This window comes from Haliotis rufescens, unplaced genomic scaffold (assembly GCF_023055435.1).
Source record: "Haliotis rufescens isolate VD_foot unplaced genomic scaffold, xgHalRufe1.0.p SCAF_2, whole genome shotgun sequence".
NCBI lineage: Eukaryota > Metazoa > Mollusca > Gastropoda > Lepetellida > Haliotidae > Haliotis > Haliotis rufescens.
Window position 1 is genome coordinate 28,432,309 of NW_025963890.1, and position 21,985 is coordinate 28,454,293.

Genomic DNA, 21,985 nt, shown 5'->3' on the forward strand with positions numbered 1-21,985 from the left:
TTGCCCATTGCCTTTAGTGTCAGCATACCACTCCTGAGATCATCTGCATAGTTACGCAAGCCTTCAACGTCAGTAGGTCGCAACCATGGACCTTCGCTAATCTTCTTAACCCACACTGGACAAAATATCATCCATTCCAAAAAATCCAAAACTTGGAAATACCACCATTCCAATTGGAAATATGACTATTCCAATATTTGGCAAGGTCATATTTCCAAGCTTGGATTTGTTTGGATTTGTTTGGAAATGTTTGGAAATGTTTGGATTTGTTTGGAAATGTTTGGAAATGTTTGGATACAACATGTCATAATCATATCTGTTAAAAGTTGTACAACTTTTGACCTTATGTGAGATTAGTAATGACATGAAGGTAAATAATTAAGAGTATTTTGGCACTATGTACCACGAAAGGACCAAATCATGAGCAAATTTAACTAAAAGAATTTCTGTCATTTAAAGTGGCTACTCTTTATATTTAATTTCTTATCTTCCTTGTCTATAATCATATGACATTGGCTTTGAACTTTGAACAATTAAACAAATATTTTGTTTTCCCATACCGACTTACGGTTGTCGTGGAACAAAGACCGTTTCGAAAATATACAGGGCCTCATTATTATAATTTGAACTAATATACATATGTACATAATAGTACTAGGTATAAATAAATAAAGGTATAAAGTGTTCGTACAAGAATATGAACTTCGAATTATCTCGGAATTATGCGCAACACATAGGGCTGGAAATTTTATAATTGTTCTGGAACTATCTGACGGTAATTCAAAACAGGAAACAAGATTTCGTCAAATGAATCATTGAGCCAGGAATGCAACGATTTAAATGCTGACAAATTGAATAAACATATCTGGAACAGAGTAGACTGTTCATGCGGACATTTATATGCTACGTCTATTGCCAATGAAGTTTATCACCCCATGTTATAGCATTTGTTTCATATAACAGATAGAAGCCAAATAAATGGGACAATTAGTTGTTATGAATTAGCTTTACCTCTGTGACATATCACGCAACTAAATGTGAATATGTTTATCAAATAATCAATTACAGTAATTAACCTAGTGTTCTTATTTATACACAATTTAATTACGTATTGGGGTACAATATATAATACACATATACACGGAATGATTTCTTATTTTGTCATTTTAATCATAACCCAAATCATACAAATCAAAATGTGAAAGTAGTGACTAACTTAATGATCAAGGGTATAAATACTCAATTGTATCTATTAATCCTAATAGTATAACAATAAACCCTGTGTATATACTGAGCATATTTAGATACATCCGGATCTACGACCGCAGCCATATAATCAATCAAGGAAAGTATATAAGATTGAATTACAAATGTGCTATCACTTAAACAAAATTTTCCGTTACCCACGTAGGCCTAAACCTGGGAGAAATAAAGTTCTGTTCTGTTCTGAAGACACCATCATGATTAGTTGGCGCCAGTCTAGACTGTCCAACCAATGTGAATAAACAAACCGTGATGTTACTTGACCAGTTGATGACACCTGTCAAACTCAAAGAGCCCCTGGTCCTACACCCACCATGTGTAATACTTTAGCGTACTTGATTGTTTAATTTGCAGTTATATCACTGTTAGGCTGAGTGATGAGAGAATACATTTTGTTGTTTTTTGTTAACGATCGTTTCCATTTTCAACGTGGTAACCTTATAAGTGACAAACTTTTTTATCATGATGAAATGAAACATATTAAAATAATCAGAGGGACTGACGATCGCATTTTTTCGCATAAATGTCATGCTCGCATTAATTTCATGATTTACTGAAAATAGATTTGAACATTTCTGAGCAACGATCATGTTTGGGTAAGGGAAGTAATCTTGTCTCCGCTTGCAATTGGATTCAGTTCCGAGATTGCAGCTTGACTGTTCGGTATGGCCGAGAGGCGGCATCCATGTTGTTCACGCTCCGCTGATCACGGGGCCTCATTTGTCTGTATTCTGCTCATGAGCCGGGATGCGCATGAAACACGGGTGTCAAAACGAATATATTTACCAATTATACGTATGGTCAATTAGCCAGTCCAAGAGACAATACCCTGGTTCTACCACCTTTAGGTGTAATTACGTCGCATGCCCCTGGTTCACGGTTCGTCTGATCTCCCGTCATAAAACCACGATGTTTATTTACCTGGAGCCTCCGACAGCGCCGACTTCCTGTGGACATGTACGTACATGGCAATAAATGGTTTGACAGTTGTTTGACGGAATCAATCAATAATTATTGACACGGTGATGTAATTAAAATTTGTCACTATTCACAACTCCTATTTTTATTTTTCTATTGTTCAGCTGTATTTTCGACCAGTTTTCTTCTCTTGTATTTATCAACCAAACCTAAAAACATTATATAAGAACAATTGTGTTTTTAAACCGTAAGTTTTCTATTAAAACAACCATGCAAGTAAGATTTCAGCCGTAATATTACTTTACTCACTCCACAGATTACACATCTTATATGCTGCAAACGCAGCGAATGTAATGCTACTACGTCACAGCTGCCTCGGTAATTAAGGGCTGGAATGTTTTTGTGAAGGCAGTTAGAGCAGACAAATTTCCCCCCTCGCTGTATAATGACGGTCGCTAACCATATATGTGTATTTTTCGTGTTTTTGGCTTGATTTGATTGTCCTTTGGTGAAAACAAATGTTCAATTGTGAAAGCAAACCCTTTTCCCCTGAACGTTAAAAGACAGCTGACTTTGTTTTTGTCTGAAATATCAACGTTGGAGTCGTTTATATATTTGGAAATCCATATTATGGTTAACATTTATAATATAATATGGACAATGGTAAAATTCATTATCACAGTTTAAGTGCTATTCACAAATGTATGTAAATCTATTTCGTGATGAATGAAGCATGGCAATAAATGTGTATTCTTTGACAAGAATGAGTTTTGTTAATTATGATCACTCTCACAGATTTTTTGATAAGAGGACAGGACTTTAACTGGAGAATAGTTATGAAAAAAAAATATATAAGTATAGGCGGTCTGTGCACATGTGGTGAAACTGATACCTAATTGATTTGCTAATCGGGACTTGGAAATCATAGTCTGTCATTAAATTGATTTTAAAATATATGGTTTTGACTGTAGTACGTCCTGACATCATAATATTATGTTGTAAACAACTTATCTTATCTTATGTTAAATAAAACAATTATTGATAACTTCCTGAATTCCAATTGTTCAATGAACAGAATTATTCACAGCTCTGGCGTGAGACAACAATAAATTAGATGTTACCAAAGATTGTCCATTTTATGATCTTAGGCACATGTCAGCGCACTTACATGTGAGCCGTCTAGACGACTGTCTGTTTTGTAATTAAATGGCAGCTGCCATCCAGCCGAATACTTAATCTTGAGACTTATTAGTTGTCTCAGGACTACAAGCCCTCAAAAATAAAAATACTAATAAATCAAATACTCAATAGCTCAAACAACTTAACTAGGGCAGGTAAACAAATAGAGTTCATTTGGACCCCCGCCCACGTAGGAATCTTTGGAAACGAAAAGGCAGATAAAGCAGCAAAATTATCCCTTTAACTCCCAGAAATAAGCTTAAACTTACCCAGCTCAAAATCAGAAATCAAAAGTCTCACTAAACAAAAAATCAACAAAAAATGGCAAAATATATACCAAAACTTAAATAGCCAAATCAGGAAAGTACTCATAAAACCCCTAAATAAACCAAAAATACTACACCCATCCAAAAACATCGACAGAATAATTACTAAACTACAAACAGGCCACACCAAACTAAATAATCACCGTAAAATAGCTAATCTACACACAACAGGAAACTGCCCACATTGCAAACAACAAAAAACACCAGAACACGTACTCATTCACTGCACACACTACCAAACACACCGAACAACACTACAGACCACCCTAAATCTTAAAACCGGACTTACACTAGAATCAATCCTAAATCCACAAAATAAATTAGAAAAATTCAAAGCCTTAGGTTTATACCTAATTAAAACAGGACTAATTAGTCGCATTTAAACCCCAAATAAAATAATAAAACCAAAACTACCTTATATAACAACCACCCAACACACACACACAGCTCCCATAGTTCGTCCCCCACCCACTCTTGGCATTCTTTCCAAATCTCAAAATTTCAAAATTACTATATAAGCAACCCCTAAAGCCACCCCCCTCCTCACTTTTCCCCTTTTTGAAAACACATTAAATGGCCTGGCCAGGCCGGGCCCGTGTGCGACATACTCTTGCAGTCGGAAAGCGTATGTTAAATCTCCAATATATGTAAGTAAGTAAGTGTCTTTTCGAGTCAAGTGCGGCTCTCTTAGGGAGAATGCGACTGTAAAAGCCCCTCGCTAGACAGACAAGTAGTGAATGTTTGAGATAAATTTATTATCTATTATATATAGTTTAAACTCAATAAATAATTCATAGTCTTTTTATTGTTCAAATTACTGATAAAACATATTTTAACTTGTTCCTTCTAACTATATTTCCAAACAATTCCAAACCATTCCAAGTCATTCCAAACATTTCCAAACATTTCCTGTTTTGGAAATATGTTTGGAAATGTTGCGATTCCAATTTTGGATTTTCTGGAAAGATCGATCTTTCCAAGCTTTGGAAAGTTTGGAATGAGCGATCTTTCCAAAGCATTCCAACGTACATTCCAAATTGGAATGGACGCTATTTGGTCTTGTGCCATGCATTTGCTATCACATGCTGATTTCCGAATCGTGTCTTAAGAAGGCTCAGGACTTCCATATATCCTTCATCAGGATCCATGACTGAACAGCATTCAATCACTGACAAAGCCTTGCCTGTACAAAAATTCAGCAATCGATTCAGCTTTGCACCACTACTAACTGATGTTTGAGCAACATTGGTTTCAAATGACCTTATGAACATCGAGTATCTCAATGGGTCACCATCGAATTTGATCAGCTCACTTTTTAGTAACTGCACTACCTCTAGCATCTTCTGTTGCATAAGCCAGACATTTGATTCGGACTGATGTGACTGAAAGTTTTCATCATTGGTGTGCACATGTCCTGATATACCCGAGCTGTGATGCATATTATCTGCTGGAGCTCTGTTAATCCATGTTCCAGGTAATGGATTGAGAGACGTATATCTTTGGTCAAAAGTCTTATTCTGAAATCCCTTCCCATCAATTCTCTTTAGTGGCCCTTCTCGCTTGTGAACATGTGACCCATGAGTAAGTTCAGCTTCAAAATCTTCATATACCTTTTCTTCAGCCTCTGTTGCATGTATTTCACACTCTAGTTCTAGTTTCTCTTGTGCTAGCTGTATCTCAGCTTGCTGTCTCTTGAGTGATTGTTGTCTCTCTAACATATCAGCTTTCACTAGTAAAGCAGCCTTCTTGGCTTTCAGTTTCATTTTGGAACTTGAAGTTAACACAGAACTTTTACCTGTTTGGCTTACCGAATCACCTGGTCTGAATGTCATCTAGCTTTCCTACTTGTGTATCCAACCAAACTTTCACATAATTTTTCAGCTCATCATAATTAGTTGAACTTCAGCCGTATATCTTTTAGCATCAACAGTCTCATCTGGATTATTTACCACAGAGTCAAGCAATTCAGTGTTCTTAATCCATAATTTATTTAAAGTGTGCTTTATGATCCTGAATGTAGATTCAACTTCACCAACATTCTCAGAGTTCATCAAGTCTCTAATCTTTTTCATTTTGCTTGTAAGAGCAGCTTTAATACCACCTCTTTCCTGTCGATAATGCCTTATTGCTTCAGCAATAGCACCATCTCCATCATCGCCTTTAAATGCCATTATTCACAGATGCCACAGCTATTTTCCTTTAATCACAATCGTGGAAATTTCTTGAAATAAATTGTAGGTTTTAAAGTCAATAAACATCAGATTCTGCATTTTCTCACACACTGCTAGATTCTGTGATCCAAACAGTCAATGTTCAACGTATACCATACGAAGCAGGTTCAAGCTGAAACCATACAAAACAACAAACTTACTTGCATATCCTCATGTCCGAAACACAGCTAGCTTGTCACAATACAAACTAACTCCGTAATAATCCAAAAAATATGGTAAATGCGGTAATAACATGCACACGTCATTTCACGGTGGTAACTGTCAAATAATTCTGGTTTGAAACGAATATTATATTAAATTACACCCCTTTCATAAATAAAAATATCATGCATGCATATGCAATGTATTACTTACAAATTTTGTGGCAGAATCATAGCGTTGACAACAGCCGTACATCAGGTTAACGTTATCACTCACAGCGATGCACACTTTCAAATTTCACGCCACCCCGCAATGCTTTTTCTCTTATACCATCCACCCACAGTTATCACCCCTGTCCAAGCCAAGCCATTCAACCGCATACCACTAAATAAAGAACAGTGACTTTCTGTCATCTACAACTAGGAAGAATATGATAAAGGTACCCTGCTTAACTGTGGCCAATCTGCACTGGGAGTGTGATTTAGAGTTACCTGTCTTGGTTGTTGTTGACAAACTGGACAGCTTGATTGTTTGAGTTTCTAGAAGGCTGGTTGTATCTATATATAAGTGTAACACAAGGGCAATTCACGGCCTTTTATGATCTGACTTGCATCTTATCTACTTTCCAAGTGCACATTGGTTTCCTATAAGAGAACATCGAAACCTGTGCGTTTCCAACACTATTCCAGATTCAAGAACAGAGCCAGTTCTTAAATCCTTAAATCCGGACATTTGCAAGTGCACTCACATATTATTGGGTTTCTTACTTATTGCTGCTGCCATTTATTTGACCCATTGTATTGAATTTTGTGATTAAAAACCTAAAAAAGTAATTTGTTAATTATTCATTGATCTTTTGTGGTCATTTACTGGTTTCACAATGTATTTCTGTTCAAACAGATTTCTGGGTTAACCTCTGCTTTTAAATTTGGAAAATGACACATAAAAGTACAGTTACAGTATACAAAGGTAGTTTGACAACAATTTTCAAAGCATGTCTGGAAATACATTTTGGGTGGGAAATGTGATTGAAGTCAGCTAAGACAGAGTATTTCAAGTCTCAGAGCCATTACTTTTGCATCACAATGAACAAATTAACATCATAATAGTTATTACATGATATTACTGTGAGAGCCCACCTACCTGAGGAAGGTGGGTTATGTTGAAAGAATGACAAAGACGCAACAGTGGATTTAATGGCCGAGGGTGTGGAGGTTCTAAAGGGCTACACCAATTTAGAAATGGAATAAATACTATTAAAGGCCTAAATGGCATAACCATGCCAGGCCAAATTTAGCTATGTGGTGACTTGAGTCGCCAAACATAATTGTTAATAGATAATTAACGCTAAGGCCCAAATGGCTGAAATGGCTGAAATGTCGCTACCTGACCACAACTGCGGTTCCAAATTGGGGCGAACGCCGCCAGGCCCAGCTATGTGTCAACTTGTGTTGCCAAATTTAATTGTTAATATATACTTGCCACGGCTACGGCCAAAATGACGCAACCCGACAGAAGTTGAGCGTCTAAAAGGGAGCAAACGTCTCCAGGCCCAGCTATGTGGCAAATTGCGTTGCCAAATATAATTCTTACTAGATTCCTGAAAACCCAGGAAAGACTGGGTTCCAACTGGTAAGAAGGTAACTGGAAACCCTAATTAGTATATAGATTAATATAAATTATGATGATATAGGAGGTAGCCCAGAAGAATCACGCCACTCCACGACTTGTTTTATTCACATTGATAAGATATGTACAATATTCTGGAAAGATAGATATGTACAATCTGTTGTGCATGGTACCTGTAATGGACAATAAAAGGTGATGTTCAATGGAAATAAGATGGATGGAGGCAAACAGGGCGGGTGGGTGGTAAAGCGATGAATGGCTGTGCAAAAGTGATGAGTAGAGACAGTGACGTAATTGAAGAAACAGTCATAATGTCAGCATGAGATGATGATGTAACTTCTGGGGACATGTGCGTGCAATGGCGCAACGGAAGTAGGTAAAATTGTAAACATAAGATGATATACCTGCAATAAAAACATTGAGTCACTAGTACTAAATGTAATTATTGTATGATATTACAGCGAGAGCCCACCTACCTGACGAAGGTGGGCTATGTTGAAAGAATGACAAAGACACAACATTGGATTTAATGGCATAGGGTGGTTCTAAAGAGCTACCCCAATTTAGAAATGGAATAAATACTATTAAAGGCCTAAATGGCGATAACCATGCCAGGCCAAATATAGCTATGTGGCATCTTCCAGAGGCAAGAGATGTAACTGACTATAAAAGTCCAGTTTCCAACCTAGGCTGGTATTATGGGCTGGACTAACTACAGTCAAGTCTCGTTAATCCGACACTCGTTAATCTGATAATCAGCTTTATTCAACACTAATGATGGGAACCGATTAAATCAGTGCTTTTTAGACCGGTTAATCTGACAGTCTCGCACTCCGACTCCGACACACCAAATTTGCAACGAATTACCGAAATCACTCATTAATCAGTCTTGTAAATCCGACACAGTGATCAGCGTACTCCGCGGTCATCTGCCCGCGAGTACACAGCCCGAGACAAGTCGGCTGGTAGCTGCATATTACAACGGATGTAGAGATAAACGTGTTTAACAATAAACAATTAATGCTTTAAAAAAAGAAAACAGGATTAATCACTGAAGCTGATGCACAGATCTGCAACGCATTGATGCCTGTCTTGTAGGTCAACCAGGTATTTTCAGATAGGGACTATTGTAGTAGCCTGCCTACTTCTCATTTTAGATCTGCCATATGTTGTCTGGGACTGTCTTTGGTGCAGGCTCAGCTTCTGGTGCCTGCTGCCTGGAAACGATTGAGCTGAAACCTCAAGAGTGCATAGGCTATAACACTGGAATTGGTTGCAATGTATTTAGGCTTAAACAAAATGTTATGGTTAAGACAAAGGAGGATAAGGTGCCAGAGAAGATTCATCACCCGAGGGGCTTTGGTTGATTGCTTATTGATGATTGCCTGGTTGTCACAGTAGAACAGTATTTTCTTGTTCATCAGCTGTGTTCCCCATAGCTGAATGGGCAAGATGATGGGAAACAGCTCCAGAAAGGTCATGTCAAGTGTTGTCCCATCTTTAACCCACTGGTCAGGCCATCTACTGCAGAACCATCTGCCCAAAAACCAAAAACCAAAAACCTATGCTGCCTGCTGCATATGTGTAAAGCTGAAGGTGAGAGTTGTCAACCCACAGCTTGTCCTGAAATACTGATACACCGATAAAGTTCATGGGAAATGTAAGCCACATTTGAGGATTCTGTTTTACCCATTCTGTGAATAGAATATGATGGAAAGGTTGCTTACCTTGGCAGAGGAGGTCGAGGAAACTGCAGCAAAATGCTCTACCCATTGGGATGGCCCTACACACAAAATTGAGCTGACCTATGAGAGACTGTAACTCTTTCTTCATTGCCTTTGAGTTTGATGTGGCGAGTATGTGCCGAATTTGATCTGTGATTTCACTGATTTTACCTTCTGGTATTCTCACCTGCATAGCTAGCGTGTCAATTTCAAGGCCCAGGAATGTAAGTTGAGACGCTGGGCCAACTGTTTTGTCCTGGGCGATGGGAATACCTAGCTGAGTTAGCATTTCAAGTGAAGACTGCAAATAGGATTGGCATTGTGTTGTACCCTGCTGTTCCCCGGTCAGAAATTCGTTGAGGTAATGCATGATCGGTATTACTGGGAGATGCTGACTTATGCACCATTGTAAGAATGAGCTGAAAGTCTCAAAGATAGCACATGATACTGAGCAGCCAAATGGTAAGCATTAATCAAAGTAAAATTTACCTTCAAATTGGATACCTAGCAGTTTGAAATTATCCGGGTGTATTGGTATAATTCTGAATGCTGACTTGATGTCAAACTTTGCAAGCAGCGCTCCCTTTCCCAAGTGTTGCACCATTTGTACAGCTTCATATCGAACTTGGCGTAAGAGATGGAACATACTTGTGGATCTACGTGGTCGTTTATTGACATACCTTTGGGATAAGACAGATGATGAATTAGACGGAAATCATCAACTTACTCACCTTGGCATTGTTGTGAGCCAAACAAAGGGGATAGCGATAAATGCTCCTGCCATTAAGATCCAGGGTTTTTTTTAAGCTTTTGTATAATGATGTCTATCCTATCTTTATGGGTTGCGGATTGTAAATTGCCTGCAAGACGACTATGGCATGTACCTTGAAACACCAGTTGTAAAACCATCGAGTAAATATTTGGTGTTGTCTGCCTTTAACTGAGCATAACAACGCAACCATAGGGTCAACTTATCTAGTTGGCGGGAGTAGGAGCCCACGACCTTACCTCTAGTTCCTCTGGTTGACTGCCTTAGGCCATTAAAGCTATTGTATGGAGGGGGAGTCGTGGGACCCCTGTCCTCAAAAGCAGGTTGACGCCCGTGAGACGTCTCGCCGCACTTGCTTCCATCTGTGGGAGTACGTACAGCTGTACTTTTCACACTCATGATGTTTGTTGAATGCGTAGCATTTGTTGAGTTGAGTGCAGGGTCTCTTGAAGCAGTCAGCTGACAGTATAAACCACCTACCTGTTGACACCCCGACTGCAGGATCATGTATTTTAGACATAGCTCACCATCAATTTTGTCCCATCCCACTTCGCCATACTTTTTCCTTGGTTTGTTGTTTGACATGCGCATCAATAACCTTGGAGTTGAAGACGAGGGATTACCCCGACAGACGATTTTCATTTGTTGACGTGTTCGGCATTGACACGTTACGGGTTAACCCCACCAGGCCTGCAAGCATTGAGAGAATACGCAGGAATACCAGCAGTGTCAGTGCTATGTTGTTAGCCTGAGTTATTGGCCCCCGATTGCCCCCAAAGCGCCCACATTTGTTGCAGCTGCTGCACTACTGACACGTTTTGATGATCATGCAAAGCTTGATCAGTTTGTTTGGGCTTGGGCGAGGTGGAAGCCAAAATGCCAGTATTGACACACAATTATTTGTAATGGAATATTGTAACTCACCATCCACTGTAGCACCGGGCATGATGGGGATCCCGTTAACCACTCTTGGGGTCGAGGTGACAATTCGTGCTTGTTTGGCCCCTCTGACCAAACGATGGTTGATGGCAGCTCTTCTATTCACGGGCATAGCTATTAGATCTATCAACAATTCCCAGTGAAACAGTTATGCGACCAGTGTGACTAAATGTCAGCGAAAGCAGAAAGCGATAATGCGATGTACGACGCGATGAACGGATGTGCGAAAGTGATGAGTAGAGACAGTGACGTAATTGAAGAAGCAGTGATGACGTCAGCACGAGATGATTACGTAACTTCCGAGGACTCGCTCGTGCAATGATGTAACGGAAGTAGGTAAAATTGTAAACATAAGATGATATACCTGCAATAAAAACATTTAGTTGCTAGTACTAGCAACGTAAGTATAACAGAACTTGCAAGCTTGGCTTACTCAATTTTCTTTTGGGATGCCCACTTGATGTTGTATTACAAAGTGATTGTGCTACACACTTTCAATGCCTGACATTTCATGCCAGAAACATAATGTGAAAAAATGTTTGAGCACATACTTCACAATACTTTGTTAAAAGGTTATTATCAGTCTGTCTTTAATTCAGACTGACAAACTACTCAAAACAATCAACTCATGAAGTTTCACTCACTATCTCTGCTAGCATCAAAACGTGAATGTTTATCATGGTTACATCTTGAACTACATCATGTACAGGGAACTCAGCTCTACATTGTAAACACAGTATATGTTTATCTCTTAACTTTCACTTGACCAACCTCCAAATTTGTGACATGTGCATAGTTTCTAATGTTTTAACCGTAAGTCTTTACAATTACCATTCACAATTACAAGTGTAGGTTATAATAATGCACCTACATTGTTCTTATGTTTCAAAACAACATTTTATCTTCAAGAAACATTGAACATCACATTGTTCTTGTGGAAAGATAGGCTAAACAAGATTTGAAAACTTTTTATGTTTTATGGATATAATTTTGTGAATATTGTATATATATATATATATTCAGGATATCACTGATATCTGGGAGTGTGGTGAGTGTGAGCACCTGACATGCATCCAGGTGACCTGCGAAGGCTGCCCGGTAGAGTGGAGTGCGCCAGAACTGGCCCTGTGTGTTGGGATTGGCTCCATGCTCAAGAAGTAAACAAAGTGTGTCAGCACATCCACCATCTGGATAAAAATACTTTCATTATGCAACATAAATCACTATACAAAATACTTATGGAATTATATATTTGCTGCATTATGAATGAAATTCTAATTAACTTGAAATAAAGATATAAACGAGTTTACATTAATTAAGTCTGCAAGTATTTCATAACAGCAGTGACGGGATCATATGAGATATGTATGAGATATGCATGCATTGCAAATGACTTCGCCTATCAATGGTTACAATGAAAGTGTTTAAGGAGGTAAAATCAATGTGACACTATCTACCAGATCTCCCACAATGTTTATAAATTGCCACGGAATGGACAGCAAAAGAACCCATTTAATTATGCTCACTATAAAGATTGGAGCCAAGTTTGGAGTTAAGAGCATACAGTGGCTATTGGATCTAATCAGAAAAGAAATGAGGTTAGTGATCCATACCAAACATTTATTACTTGCCCGTGAAGAGATCATCCGTTTAATAAACATACAGCTTTATTACACATTGTGTAATACCAAAACGCGTGCTTATGTACTCTCGGAACACGTTTCACGAACAAATATTGAAAGCTCTCAACATCCCTTGGCGTATTCAACGACATTGTGTGTGGAGATGATAGATCACTGGGAGGAGCTTATGCACACTCGATGACCCCAGCAACCTTGTTGCTAGGCTGACGTCACATGGCATTGTTTCGCCGATGGATCTTGCAAAAAAATTCAACAAATTACGTCATCGGGTATTGTGACGTGATTGTAAACTTTGAGGTGCAAGGCCCCGTTCCACAAGGCGATCGTACTCTAGCGCAACGACAGTCGTTAGTCTAAGTTAAATTATGTGAGTTGTGATAGCCTTAGCACTACGATAATTTTGTGGGACGAACGCCTGAATTCTAAAGGTGGACCATTGTATGATAATAAATTCATACGTTTCAACTTTTGACATGTTTGAAGTATTATTCTGTTAAACTCAATTGGATTATGCCATGGATCGTGTAGGTGTCAGCCTATTTACACTCAACAGTATAATTCTAAAAACATTATTAATGACAAGTATTAAATAAAATACTAAACTCGCTCTCGTGTAAAACCAATTTTATGAAACTCGTGAATAGTTGTGGCCTGGACTACTGATAAACCATGCTTCAGTTTAACACATTATACTTACTCCAAATAGACCAATCCAGTCAGTCAATCAAAATTGGCGCATGCGTCAGTTTGAGCCAATCAGAAGGCCGGGCGCGCTTTGCGGATATGTAAATTAAGTACAACAAATATCTCATAAGGGAGAGAATTTAAAGATGGTGGTGTTCCTCATAATTAAGAAGTTGACATCCATAAATTCTCTTCCTTATGAGATATTTGTTGTACTTAATTTACATGTTTAGTTGTAACAGTAATAATTCTTGGATTCATGACAAGTCTTTTGAATAACAGATCATATGTGTATTTTACTTTGTGTTGTAAATTTTATCAATGCAAGTTAATTCTTGGGAAGTACTGCAGACCCTGTCTTCAGATACTTTTACCATCGCAGGTTTCCCTTTTCTGGAACATGGATCCCATTGATTTGCCATAACCATGGCAGTAACAGGTGCTCATTTCATCTTGGAACCTCTCAAATGTTTTCAACTGTTCTCACATCCATGTACCTAAATTACTGGCATTTTTTATTAAGTCCAATATTCTGGAAGTGTGACCAGGGATTTATATCTAAATTTAGAATTTCAAACTAAGTGCCCTTGGCAAACAAATTGGGGAAAAAACTAATAATATAATTTCCTTACATTCTGCATTATTTTAGGATGGCATAGATATGTTAAAACTTTGGAAGAGGGACAATTTACCGACATCTGATGCAGATTTGGGGCTGAATATCAGCCTCTGAGCAGGTCTAGATTTATCCCTGGTGACATGCCCAACCCCATGTTCAAGATGCCCAAATAAAATAGATCTATATGTTATGATTCATTTATTATATAATAAAAACCAATGTAGCAGTGAGGGGAAATAATGTACTGCTTTGATTTTATCAACTATTCTTTTATGTTTATTCATTAAAAAGACCCACTAACTCTATGCCTTTCAGGTTATACTGGTTTTACTTAGAGCACCAGACAAAAATATGTGGGCAATATAACTGTTGACAATCTATTTATAGATATCCACATGATATGTAACTCATGCTTGTGTTAACGGTTTCCAGTACTGTCCATACACTTAAATTACGATGTAAAGTAAGAACAAAATTTAGTTACTCCACCCTTGGATGAATAATATATCATTGACATGCTGTAAATTGACAATATAGTATGCTCTGCCTGACATGAGTGCTTCGAAGTAGTGCACGCTTCTAACTTTCAGCCATGGTGACTGTTGGTATACTATTTTAATGACGTAGAACGCATCAGGGTTACATACAAAAGTAAGAATGTGTGCAGTTATGACGGAAAAGGATTACTCTCGTAACATCCCCCTTTTCTTCCAAAAGTTAAGTAATATTAAAATACTGGTATATTGTGGCAGATAGGTTGAGAATAATGTACATATTAGTTTCTTTAAAATATTCAAACTGCTTTATAAAACTTAACATGTTAACTAAGTAAAGTTTCTGTGGAATGTCTCTGAAATTCCTATAGACAAAATACCATACTGAGAACACAACAAAGAAATTAAAACACAATGCTCTTTTTGCGTTTGAAGTCAAAATGAAACAGTTCACAAATCGTGCTCGTTCCTTGGCACAATTAGTAGGTAACAAAGTCTTTCAGTCTGGTTGGTGGTTTGACTGCTCTTGTCCTGGTGGTCTTGATGTTTTCCTTAGGAAGCTCTAGAGAGGCTGGTACTGGTGGCGATGAAGGAGGTGGTTTCACAACTGGCGATGTCTTGGTAGCAGTTGTCTTTTTCGCTGTTATGTGAGAATCTGGTTCAATCTCACTGGTAACTTCCGGCAACTGTTTTGGTGGTGTAGTTTCAGACGTTGATCTAAGAAACTTGCGATTGCGCCTGTACTCTTTACCATCAATGTCAACAATGTATGACCTTGTCGACACTTGTCTGACGCAAGTCCCGTGACGCCATTTACTCGTTGTGTCTGAAGGCACTGGCTGAACACGTACTGGTTGACCAACTGTGAGTTCAGGTAGCTCCTTAGCATGACTGTCGTAATAGAGTTTAGCCTTTCTGTGCTTGAGGGCTTTCTTGGCACTGACACTGTCAACAAGCTCAGGTTTCAGAAGTTGTGTAGCAACTCGGAGAGTTGTGCGTGTTTGACGCGACATAATTCTTTGTACAGGGCTACTGTCCATACCTTCAGTAGGGGTATTACGCCATTCCAGGATTGCTTTCCATGGGTCTTTGCATTCTCTTTGCGACTTTTTGATCAGCTTCTTTGCAATCTTTACAGCTGATTCGGCCTTGCCGTTTGACTGACTGTGATAAGGCGATGTTGTGACATGGCTGAATTCCCAGTCTTTGGCAAACTGAGCAAACTCTCGTGATGTGAGTTGTGGACCGTTATCCGACACTACGGTATCTGGTATGCCATGTCTGCTAAACTGTGCCTTCATACACTCAACAATAGATGTGGAAGTTGTGTCTGTCAGCTTGTCAACTTCCCAGTAGTCTGAATGATAGTCTACTTGAACAAGATATTCCTCATTATGTAGAGTGAAAAGATCCACACCAATCTTACTCCACGGATGTTCAGGCACTTCATGTGACACTAAGGTTTCCTTCTGCTGTTTGGGCCTCATTTCTGAACACACTGTGCATTGACCAACATGGTCTTTAATGTCTACAGTCATGTTTTGCCAATATACAACATCACGTGCCCTTCGGATGCATGCTTTGGCTCCGAGATGGCTTCCATGAAGGCGCTGAAGCATTTCACTTTGCATTGCTGGCAGAATCACAATTCGTGATCCTTTGAAGAGACCACCATTCTGAACACTTATTTCCTCTCGGAATGTCCAGTAGTCTCTGACACACACTGGAGTGTCCTCACGTTGTTCTGGCCAGCCGGCTAAGATGGTGGACTTGAGAGTCTGGAGATTGACGCCTTGTTGAGTGAGACGCTGAATTTGATCGAGATGCTGATCTGTGACAGTGATACATTCTGCAGCGTTGATATTCTTCAGTTCGCTGATGAAGGAAGTGTCCTCCGAAACAGCAAAGATTTCATAGTCTTTCAAAGTCGGCTCTATCTTCCTGAGTGGAAGTGAGGCTCGCGACAGGAAATCTGCAATGTACATATCTGTGCCCTTCTTGTAGCGGACATCAAGGTAGTACTTTTGCAGACGTAGTATCATTCTCTGTAGCCTTCTGGGAGAAGAGAGAAGAGATTTCTTGAAGATAGTCTCAAGTGGCTTATGATCGGTTTGTACATTGATCAGCTCACGACCGTACACGTATTGGTCAAAGCGTTCACAGCCGAACACCACAGCTAAGCATTCTTTTTCAATTTGTGCGTATCGCTGCTCTGTAGGAGTAAGGGATCTGGATGCGAAGCACACAGGTTGACCATTTTGAAGCAAGGTTGCACCTAGCCCTTCTTCACTTGCATCTGCTTGTATGGTCACTTCTTCACGCACATCATAGTATCTGAGCACAGGAGTGTTAGTCACTAAAGTCTTGATGTGCTCAAATGCAGCCTCATGCTGTGTTTGCCAACACCACACTGCGTCTTTGTCCAGGAGACGTCGCAGTGGTTCACAGCCATCTGACAAACAAGGTAAGAATTTCGCCAGATAATTGATGAAACCAATGAAGCGTTGAACAGCTTTCTTGTCAGTTGGCTTGGGCATCTCTGTGATAACACACACTTTGTCAGGGTCAGGTTTGAGACCTTCTGCTGTAAGAAGATGACCAAGGTAAGGTATTGCTGACCTCCGAAGTCGTAGTTTTGTATTGTTCAATTTCAGGTTGATTGATCTGGCTCTTTGCAGTAGACCGATGAGATTCTTGTCATGATCTCGTGTGGCCTCTTCAATTGTGTCTCCACAGCCAAACACAAGAATGTCATCATGAATGACATCTACACCAGGTAAACCTTCCAGAACTTCATGCTGACGTCTCTGATATTCTTCTGGAGCTGTTGCGATGCCAAAGGGCATTCGTAGCCACCTGTATCGTCCTAGAGGAGTCCAGAAGATAGTTAGGTAGCTACTTGTTTCATCCAGTTCTACTTGCCAAAATCCATCTTTGGCATCCAAAGTCGAGAAGACTTTGGCTGTTCCAAGACGAGGAAGCACTTCATCAATTGTAGGAATCTGGTAGTGTGAACGCTTCAATGCCTTATTCAAGTCTTTTGGATCCAGGCATATGCGAATCTTGTTTGGCTTCTTCACAGCAACCATACTGCTGATTCAGTCAATTGGTTGAGTCACTTTTGCCAACACACCTTTGTCAACAAGTTCATTGATTTTTTTCTTCACTTCACTTTTCATAGCGACAGCCATTCGACGAGGTTGATGCTGTACAGGTTTAACTGTTGGATCTACATCAAGATTGTAGGTTCCTGGCAAGCAGCCCAGTCCTTGAAACACATCACCATACTGGTTCATGACTTGTTCAAAGGTCAGAGGAGTAGCTTCACTGCTCACACTGTGAATGCTGTCATCAACTGTGACTGTCATCAATCCTAAAGACTCACAAGTTTCAGCTGATAGCAGTGGCTTCTGCGCACCCTCAAGGTCTTGAAATTCCAGCACGTGAACTTTGCCTTTTACCTTGCACTGAAGTGACACTTTACCAAGAGGTTTCATCGATGAACCATTATATAACTTGAGCTTTGCGTTGCTCTCTTCGATTACAGGGTTTCCATCTTGAGCAATGTAGCTCAAATCTTTGTAGCTGACAAGATTACATGCGGAACCTGAATCTTGTTGACATTCAATGTCTTGATTCCACTTGGACCCTGGATAGTGTAAGTTCAGAGAGACAAACCACTGTTTGCCCTTGGATTTCACTGAGCCAACAAAGTGTTCATTGTAGAACACAGTCTCATCAGAACTCTCTTCACTGTCCTGATACTCCAAATCATCTGTGTCAACGTACCGCACAGTCTCTCGTTTTCTGAACTTACACACACTGGCAAAATGGTGTAATTTCTAACAGTTAGAACACTGTTTATCATAGGCAGGACACTTGGTTCTGTCTTTCTCGTGTTCCTTTGCACAGAATTTACACTTGATCAGGTCCATTTTCATTTTAGGCTCAGCAGACCTTGACACCTTGTGTGACTTGCTGCGTTTGTCAAATTTGCTGTGTTTTCTATGATTTAAGGCATGGACTGTTTCTTCTTTATTTGTAGTATGCAATGTAGTCTGCATGGCTTGTAACTGTCTTTTAGAAACTTCACTGGCTCTACATGTGTCTATAGCATGTTTCAAATCAAGTCCAGATTCACGAAGCATTCTGGCTCTGGCACCACTATCTTTAGTACCCAGAACAATTCTATCTCTCACAAGATCATCACGTAATTGTCCGAAATCACATGTGGATGCAAGGTGTCTTAGCCTAGTCACATACTGATCAATAGTTTCTGACTGTTCCTGATCTGCAGTGTTGAACACATAGCGTTCATAAATCACATTTCTAGCTGGCTTAAAATGTGCCTCTAAGCTGTCTAAAATGGCTTTTTCTTTCTTTCTATCTTCTTCAGACATATCAAGATGTTGATAAACTTTAAAGCATTCCTTGCCCATAACTGACAATAAAGTTGCCACGTTAATTTCATCACTTTTCTCTGTCAACTCTGTAGCAACAACGTAATTGTCCCATTGAGATCGGAAAAATGTCCAGTTTCCACATAAATCACCCTTAAAATCCATAGGAGTGGGCACAGGGAAATGACTTGCTGCCATAGTGTCTCAAACGTACACTTTAAACTTTGAATTCAAGTTTAGGACTTGTTTAACGTGGAGCGTTCAAAACATCAATGTTTTATAACTTTTAAACCACGAGTGCTTCGAAGTTTTTCTTCAATGCAACTGGCCCTCAACAGGCTTATTATTGATAAATGTTACACTCACGAGTCAGTAAAGTCATTGACAATGGAGTTTCAACCCGAAATTAGCGTTTTGTTTCCGCCAAAATCGCTCCACTTCTGACACCATGTTGGTATACTATTTTAATGACATAGAACGCATCAGGGTTACATACAAAAGTAAGAATGTGTGCAGTTATGACGGAAAAGGATTACTCTCGTAACAGTGACTTCCTCATCGACCTATACACCATTACATCGGACTTATGACTAATTCTCACCCTGATATGCAATTTGACAACTAAAATAGAACCAAAAACAGATCATGTATAACTCTCTTTAGATATTTTTGACACATGACTGGTAACAAAGCATTCTGAGCCAAATTCCTCGCTCACGCATTCAAGTTTCGCCGGCTGTGATGCCATAGGGAATAGCCAGTGGTTGTCCCCCCTAACACCTAAAACGAGGACGGCAGCTTGTGGGCGGGGCTTATCGGTCGCGACTGGATCGGTCTATTGGCCAGGCCTTGTTTTCCAAGTGTCAGAAAGGGTAACAACAAATACCACTTTTGGTATGAAGCATTTCGAGGATCGCACCACCGACATTCTGCTCTTAGCTCTACATAACAGAGGTAGTTAGTTGAACAAAAAATGTAGAAATGATATTGTTAATTGTGTAGTGAATAAGTTTCTTAATCTTGTTTACATGAAGGTTAATAAAAATACAAACGTATGAAAATAACAAAGCATGTGTGAGAGTACAAAATATGAAAACATGTCTTTTGATACAGCCATAGATTTTTAGACAAGGTTGCATTTTATTGATGTTACGTACAGTTCTACTTGTACTTTTTTTAAAAAAGAATTTATACCTGAAATGGAGAGCCTTGGGTTAAGAGTTATACTTGTGAGACAATAACAATAATTATCATTGTGTATAATTCTAAGAATACTACCTCTATTACATCATTGCCATAAATGCTTGTTTGACTGTCAATCACACTATTAATTTTAATTTAAAACTTCAACAGACATCCTCTTCACTGCCAACATATCTAATAATTGTGAGGGTAATCCTATCCCTGACCCTCAGCGCAACTGCGCATGTGCAATTCGGGAAAGCATCACTTCTTTCCTGTGTCCAGATGTCAACAGGCAAACATTTTGCTCTCCACATCTAGACCTTTGGTTATAGAATCTTCACACTATCACTGCTACAATTGGTGGGTACCAATTCTGACTTCTTGGGATGGACCAGAAAACCCATGTGAGTTAATAGTTGGATGAAAAATATGACATTTTGTCTGATCTGTAACTTGCTCTGATTGGCCAATAGGAAGTCATAGATGTACCCGTGTAATTTTACTAGATTCTGATGAGCGAATCCGATGACAGGGTTTAAGATTCTGGTGAACAACCATGGAGCAATGGAGATTCCAAACGGTAGTACATTGAAATGGTATCTTTGGCTGTTGATTGCAAATTTTAAATAATGTCGATGACTTGGACGGATGAGAACGTGAAGATATGCATCTTGATGGTCTATACTCACCATCCAATCTTTCTTGTCTGAGTGAGTGTTTCACCATCCTGACGGATTCCTTCTGAAATTTTGGAGGCTGAACTAAATATTTCTTGTTGTTTTCTCCGACGTATTTTTATTTGGGACTAGAAAAACTGGTGAGTATAGCCTAGAGGGATATCTAATTCTTCTAATACGTTGATGCCTCTCTTCTTCAGAAACTGTGGACAACTAGGTTGGCGGCTTCTGGATTTTTCCCTCTCAGATTGAAACATGGACCTTCGGGGTGGATGACTAGTTTGGGTCTTTTTAAGAAGAGAAGCTTGTAACCTTTCTTTACAACCTCGAGGAGCCTGGAGTTGTCTGTGATCTGCTTCCAATTTTTGGCGAAATGTTTGAGACCACCCCCAACTGGACTCTGGGAGGGCATAATTTTGAATCTCGGTAATCTTAATTCGTTGTCCATATTCATTGCTAGGTGGACAGGATTGAAGGATTTGTGGGGTGTCTTTGTGTGTAGTCACTTATGGTGGGGTCCCCCTCTGAAAGTACTTCTGCCTCTACCTCTGCCTCGGCCACGCTGTTGGGATGCTTATTCATTCCTGTAGAAACTGGAGTGAGAAGACCTTTCTTTCAATGATTGGTGACGAAAAGAATCCTGTCCCAAAAAGTCATGTTTCTCAGCAGTCGAATGTTTTGCTTGGTATTCGGCGGGTGTTTTCTGGATTCTACTTGCCAGGCTGATGGTGGAATTCTGGAATTTCTGTGTTGTTGAACAAGCGATTTCAGCTATGACAGAGTTTAATCTTCCGTTAAACATAGAAGGAGCAGTGATGGTCTGTGTTAGCAGGCTCCTGCTAAGTGGCTCCGGTATTGATTGGCGAATTTAGGGAATGAGGTGTTCATGCTGCATCAATAACATCTGCGCGAACATCCAAATCTAAGCGGACTGAAATTCTTCCTGCATCTTTAGAATGTGGTCTAGGGAACTGTGAATGAAGCCGATTCATTCTACACTCAAGTCAACATTAGAATTCTAAGGAAGTTCTGCTTGATCTGGGACTGGAGGGATGACATATCTAATACCAGCAGCTAACCAGTTAATGTAGGCATATATGTTGAGGGCCTTCTTGTTAACCTATCTTACTGTCTCAACAGACATTTTGGAAGTAGGTCTTTTGA

At 39.4% G+C, this 21,985-nt stretch overlaps 1 protein-coding gene across 2 annotated transcripts in view; it reads right to left on the reverse strand.

The window, feature by feature from the left end:
* Window positions 1–21,985, reverse strand: part of LOC124110919 (IQ motif and ankyrin repeat domain-containing protein 1-like) — a 354,922-nt gene that overhangs the window by 160,724 nt on the left and 172,213 nt on the right. For both annotated transcript variants that reach the window (XM_046470397.2, XM_046470398.2), the window contains one exon: window positions 12,182–12,306. In XM_046470397.2, the coding sequence (XP_046326353.1) occupies window positions 12,182–12,306 (125 nt within the window). The remainder of the gene's footprint in view (window positions 1–12,181; window positions 12,307–21,985) is intronic.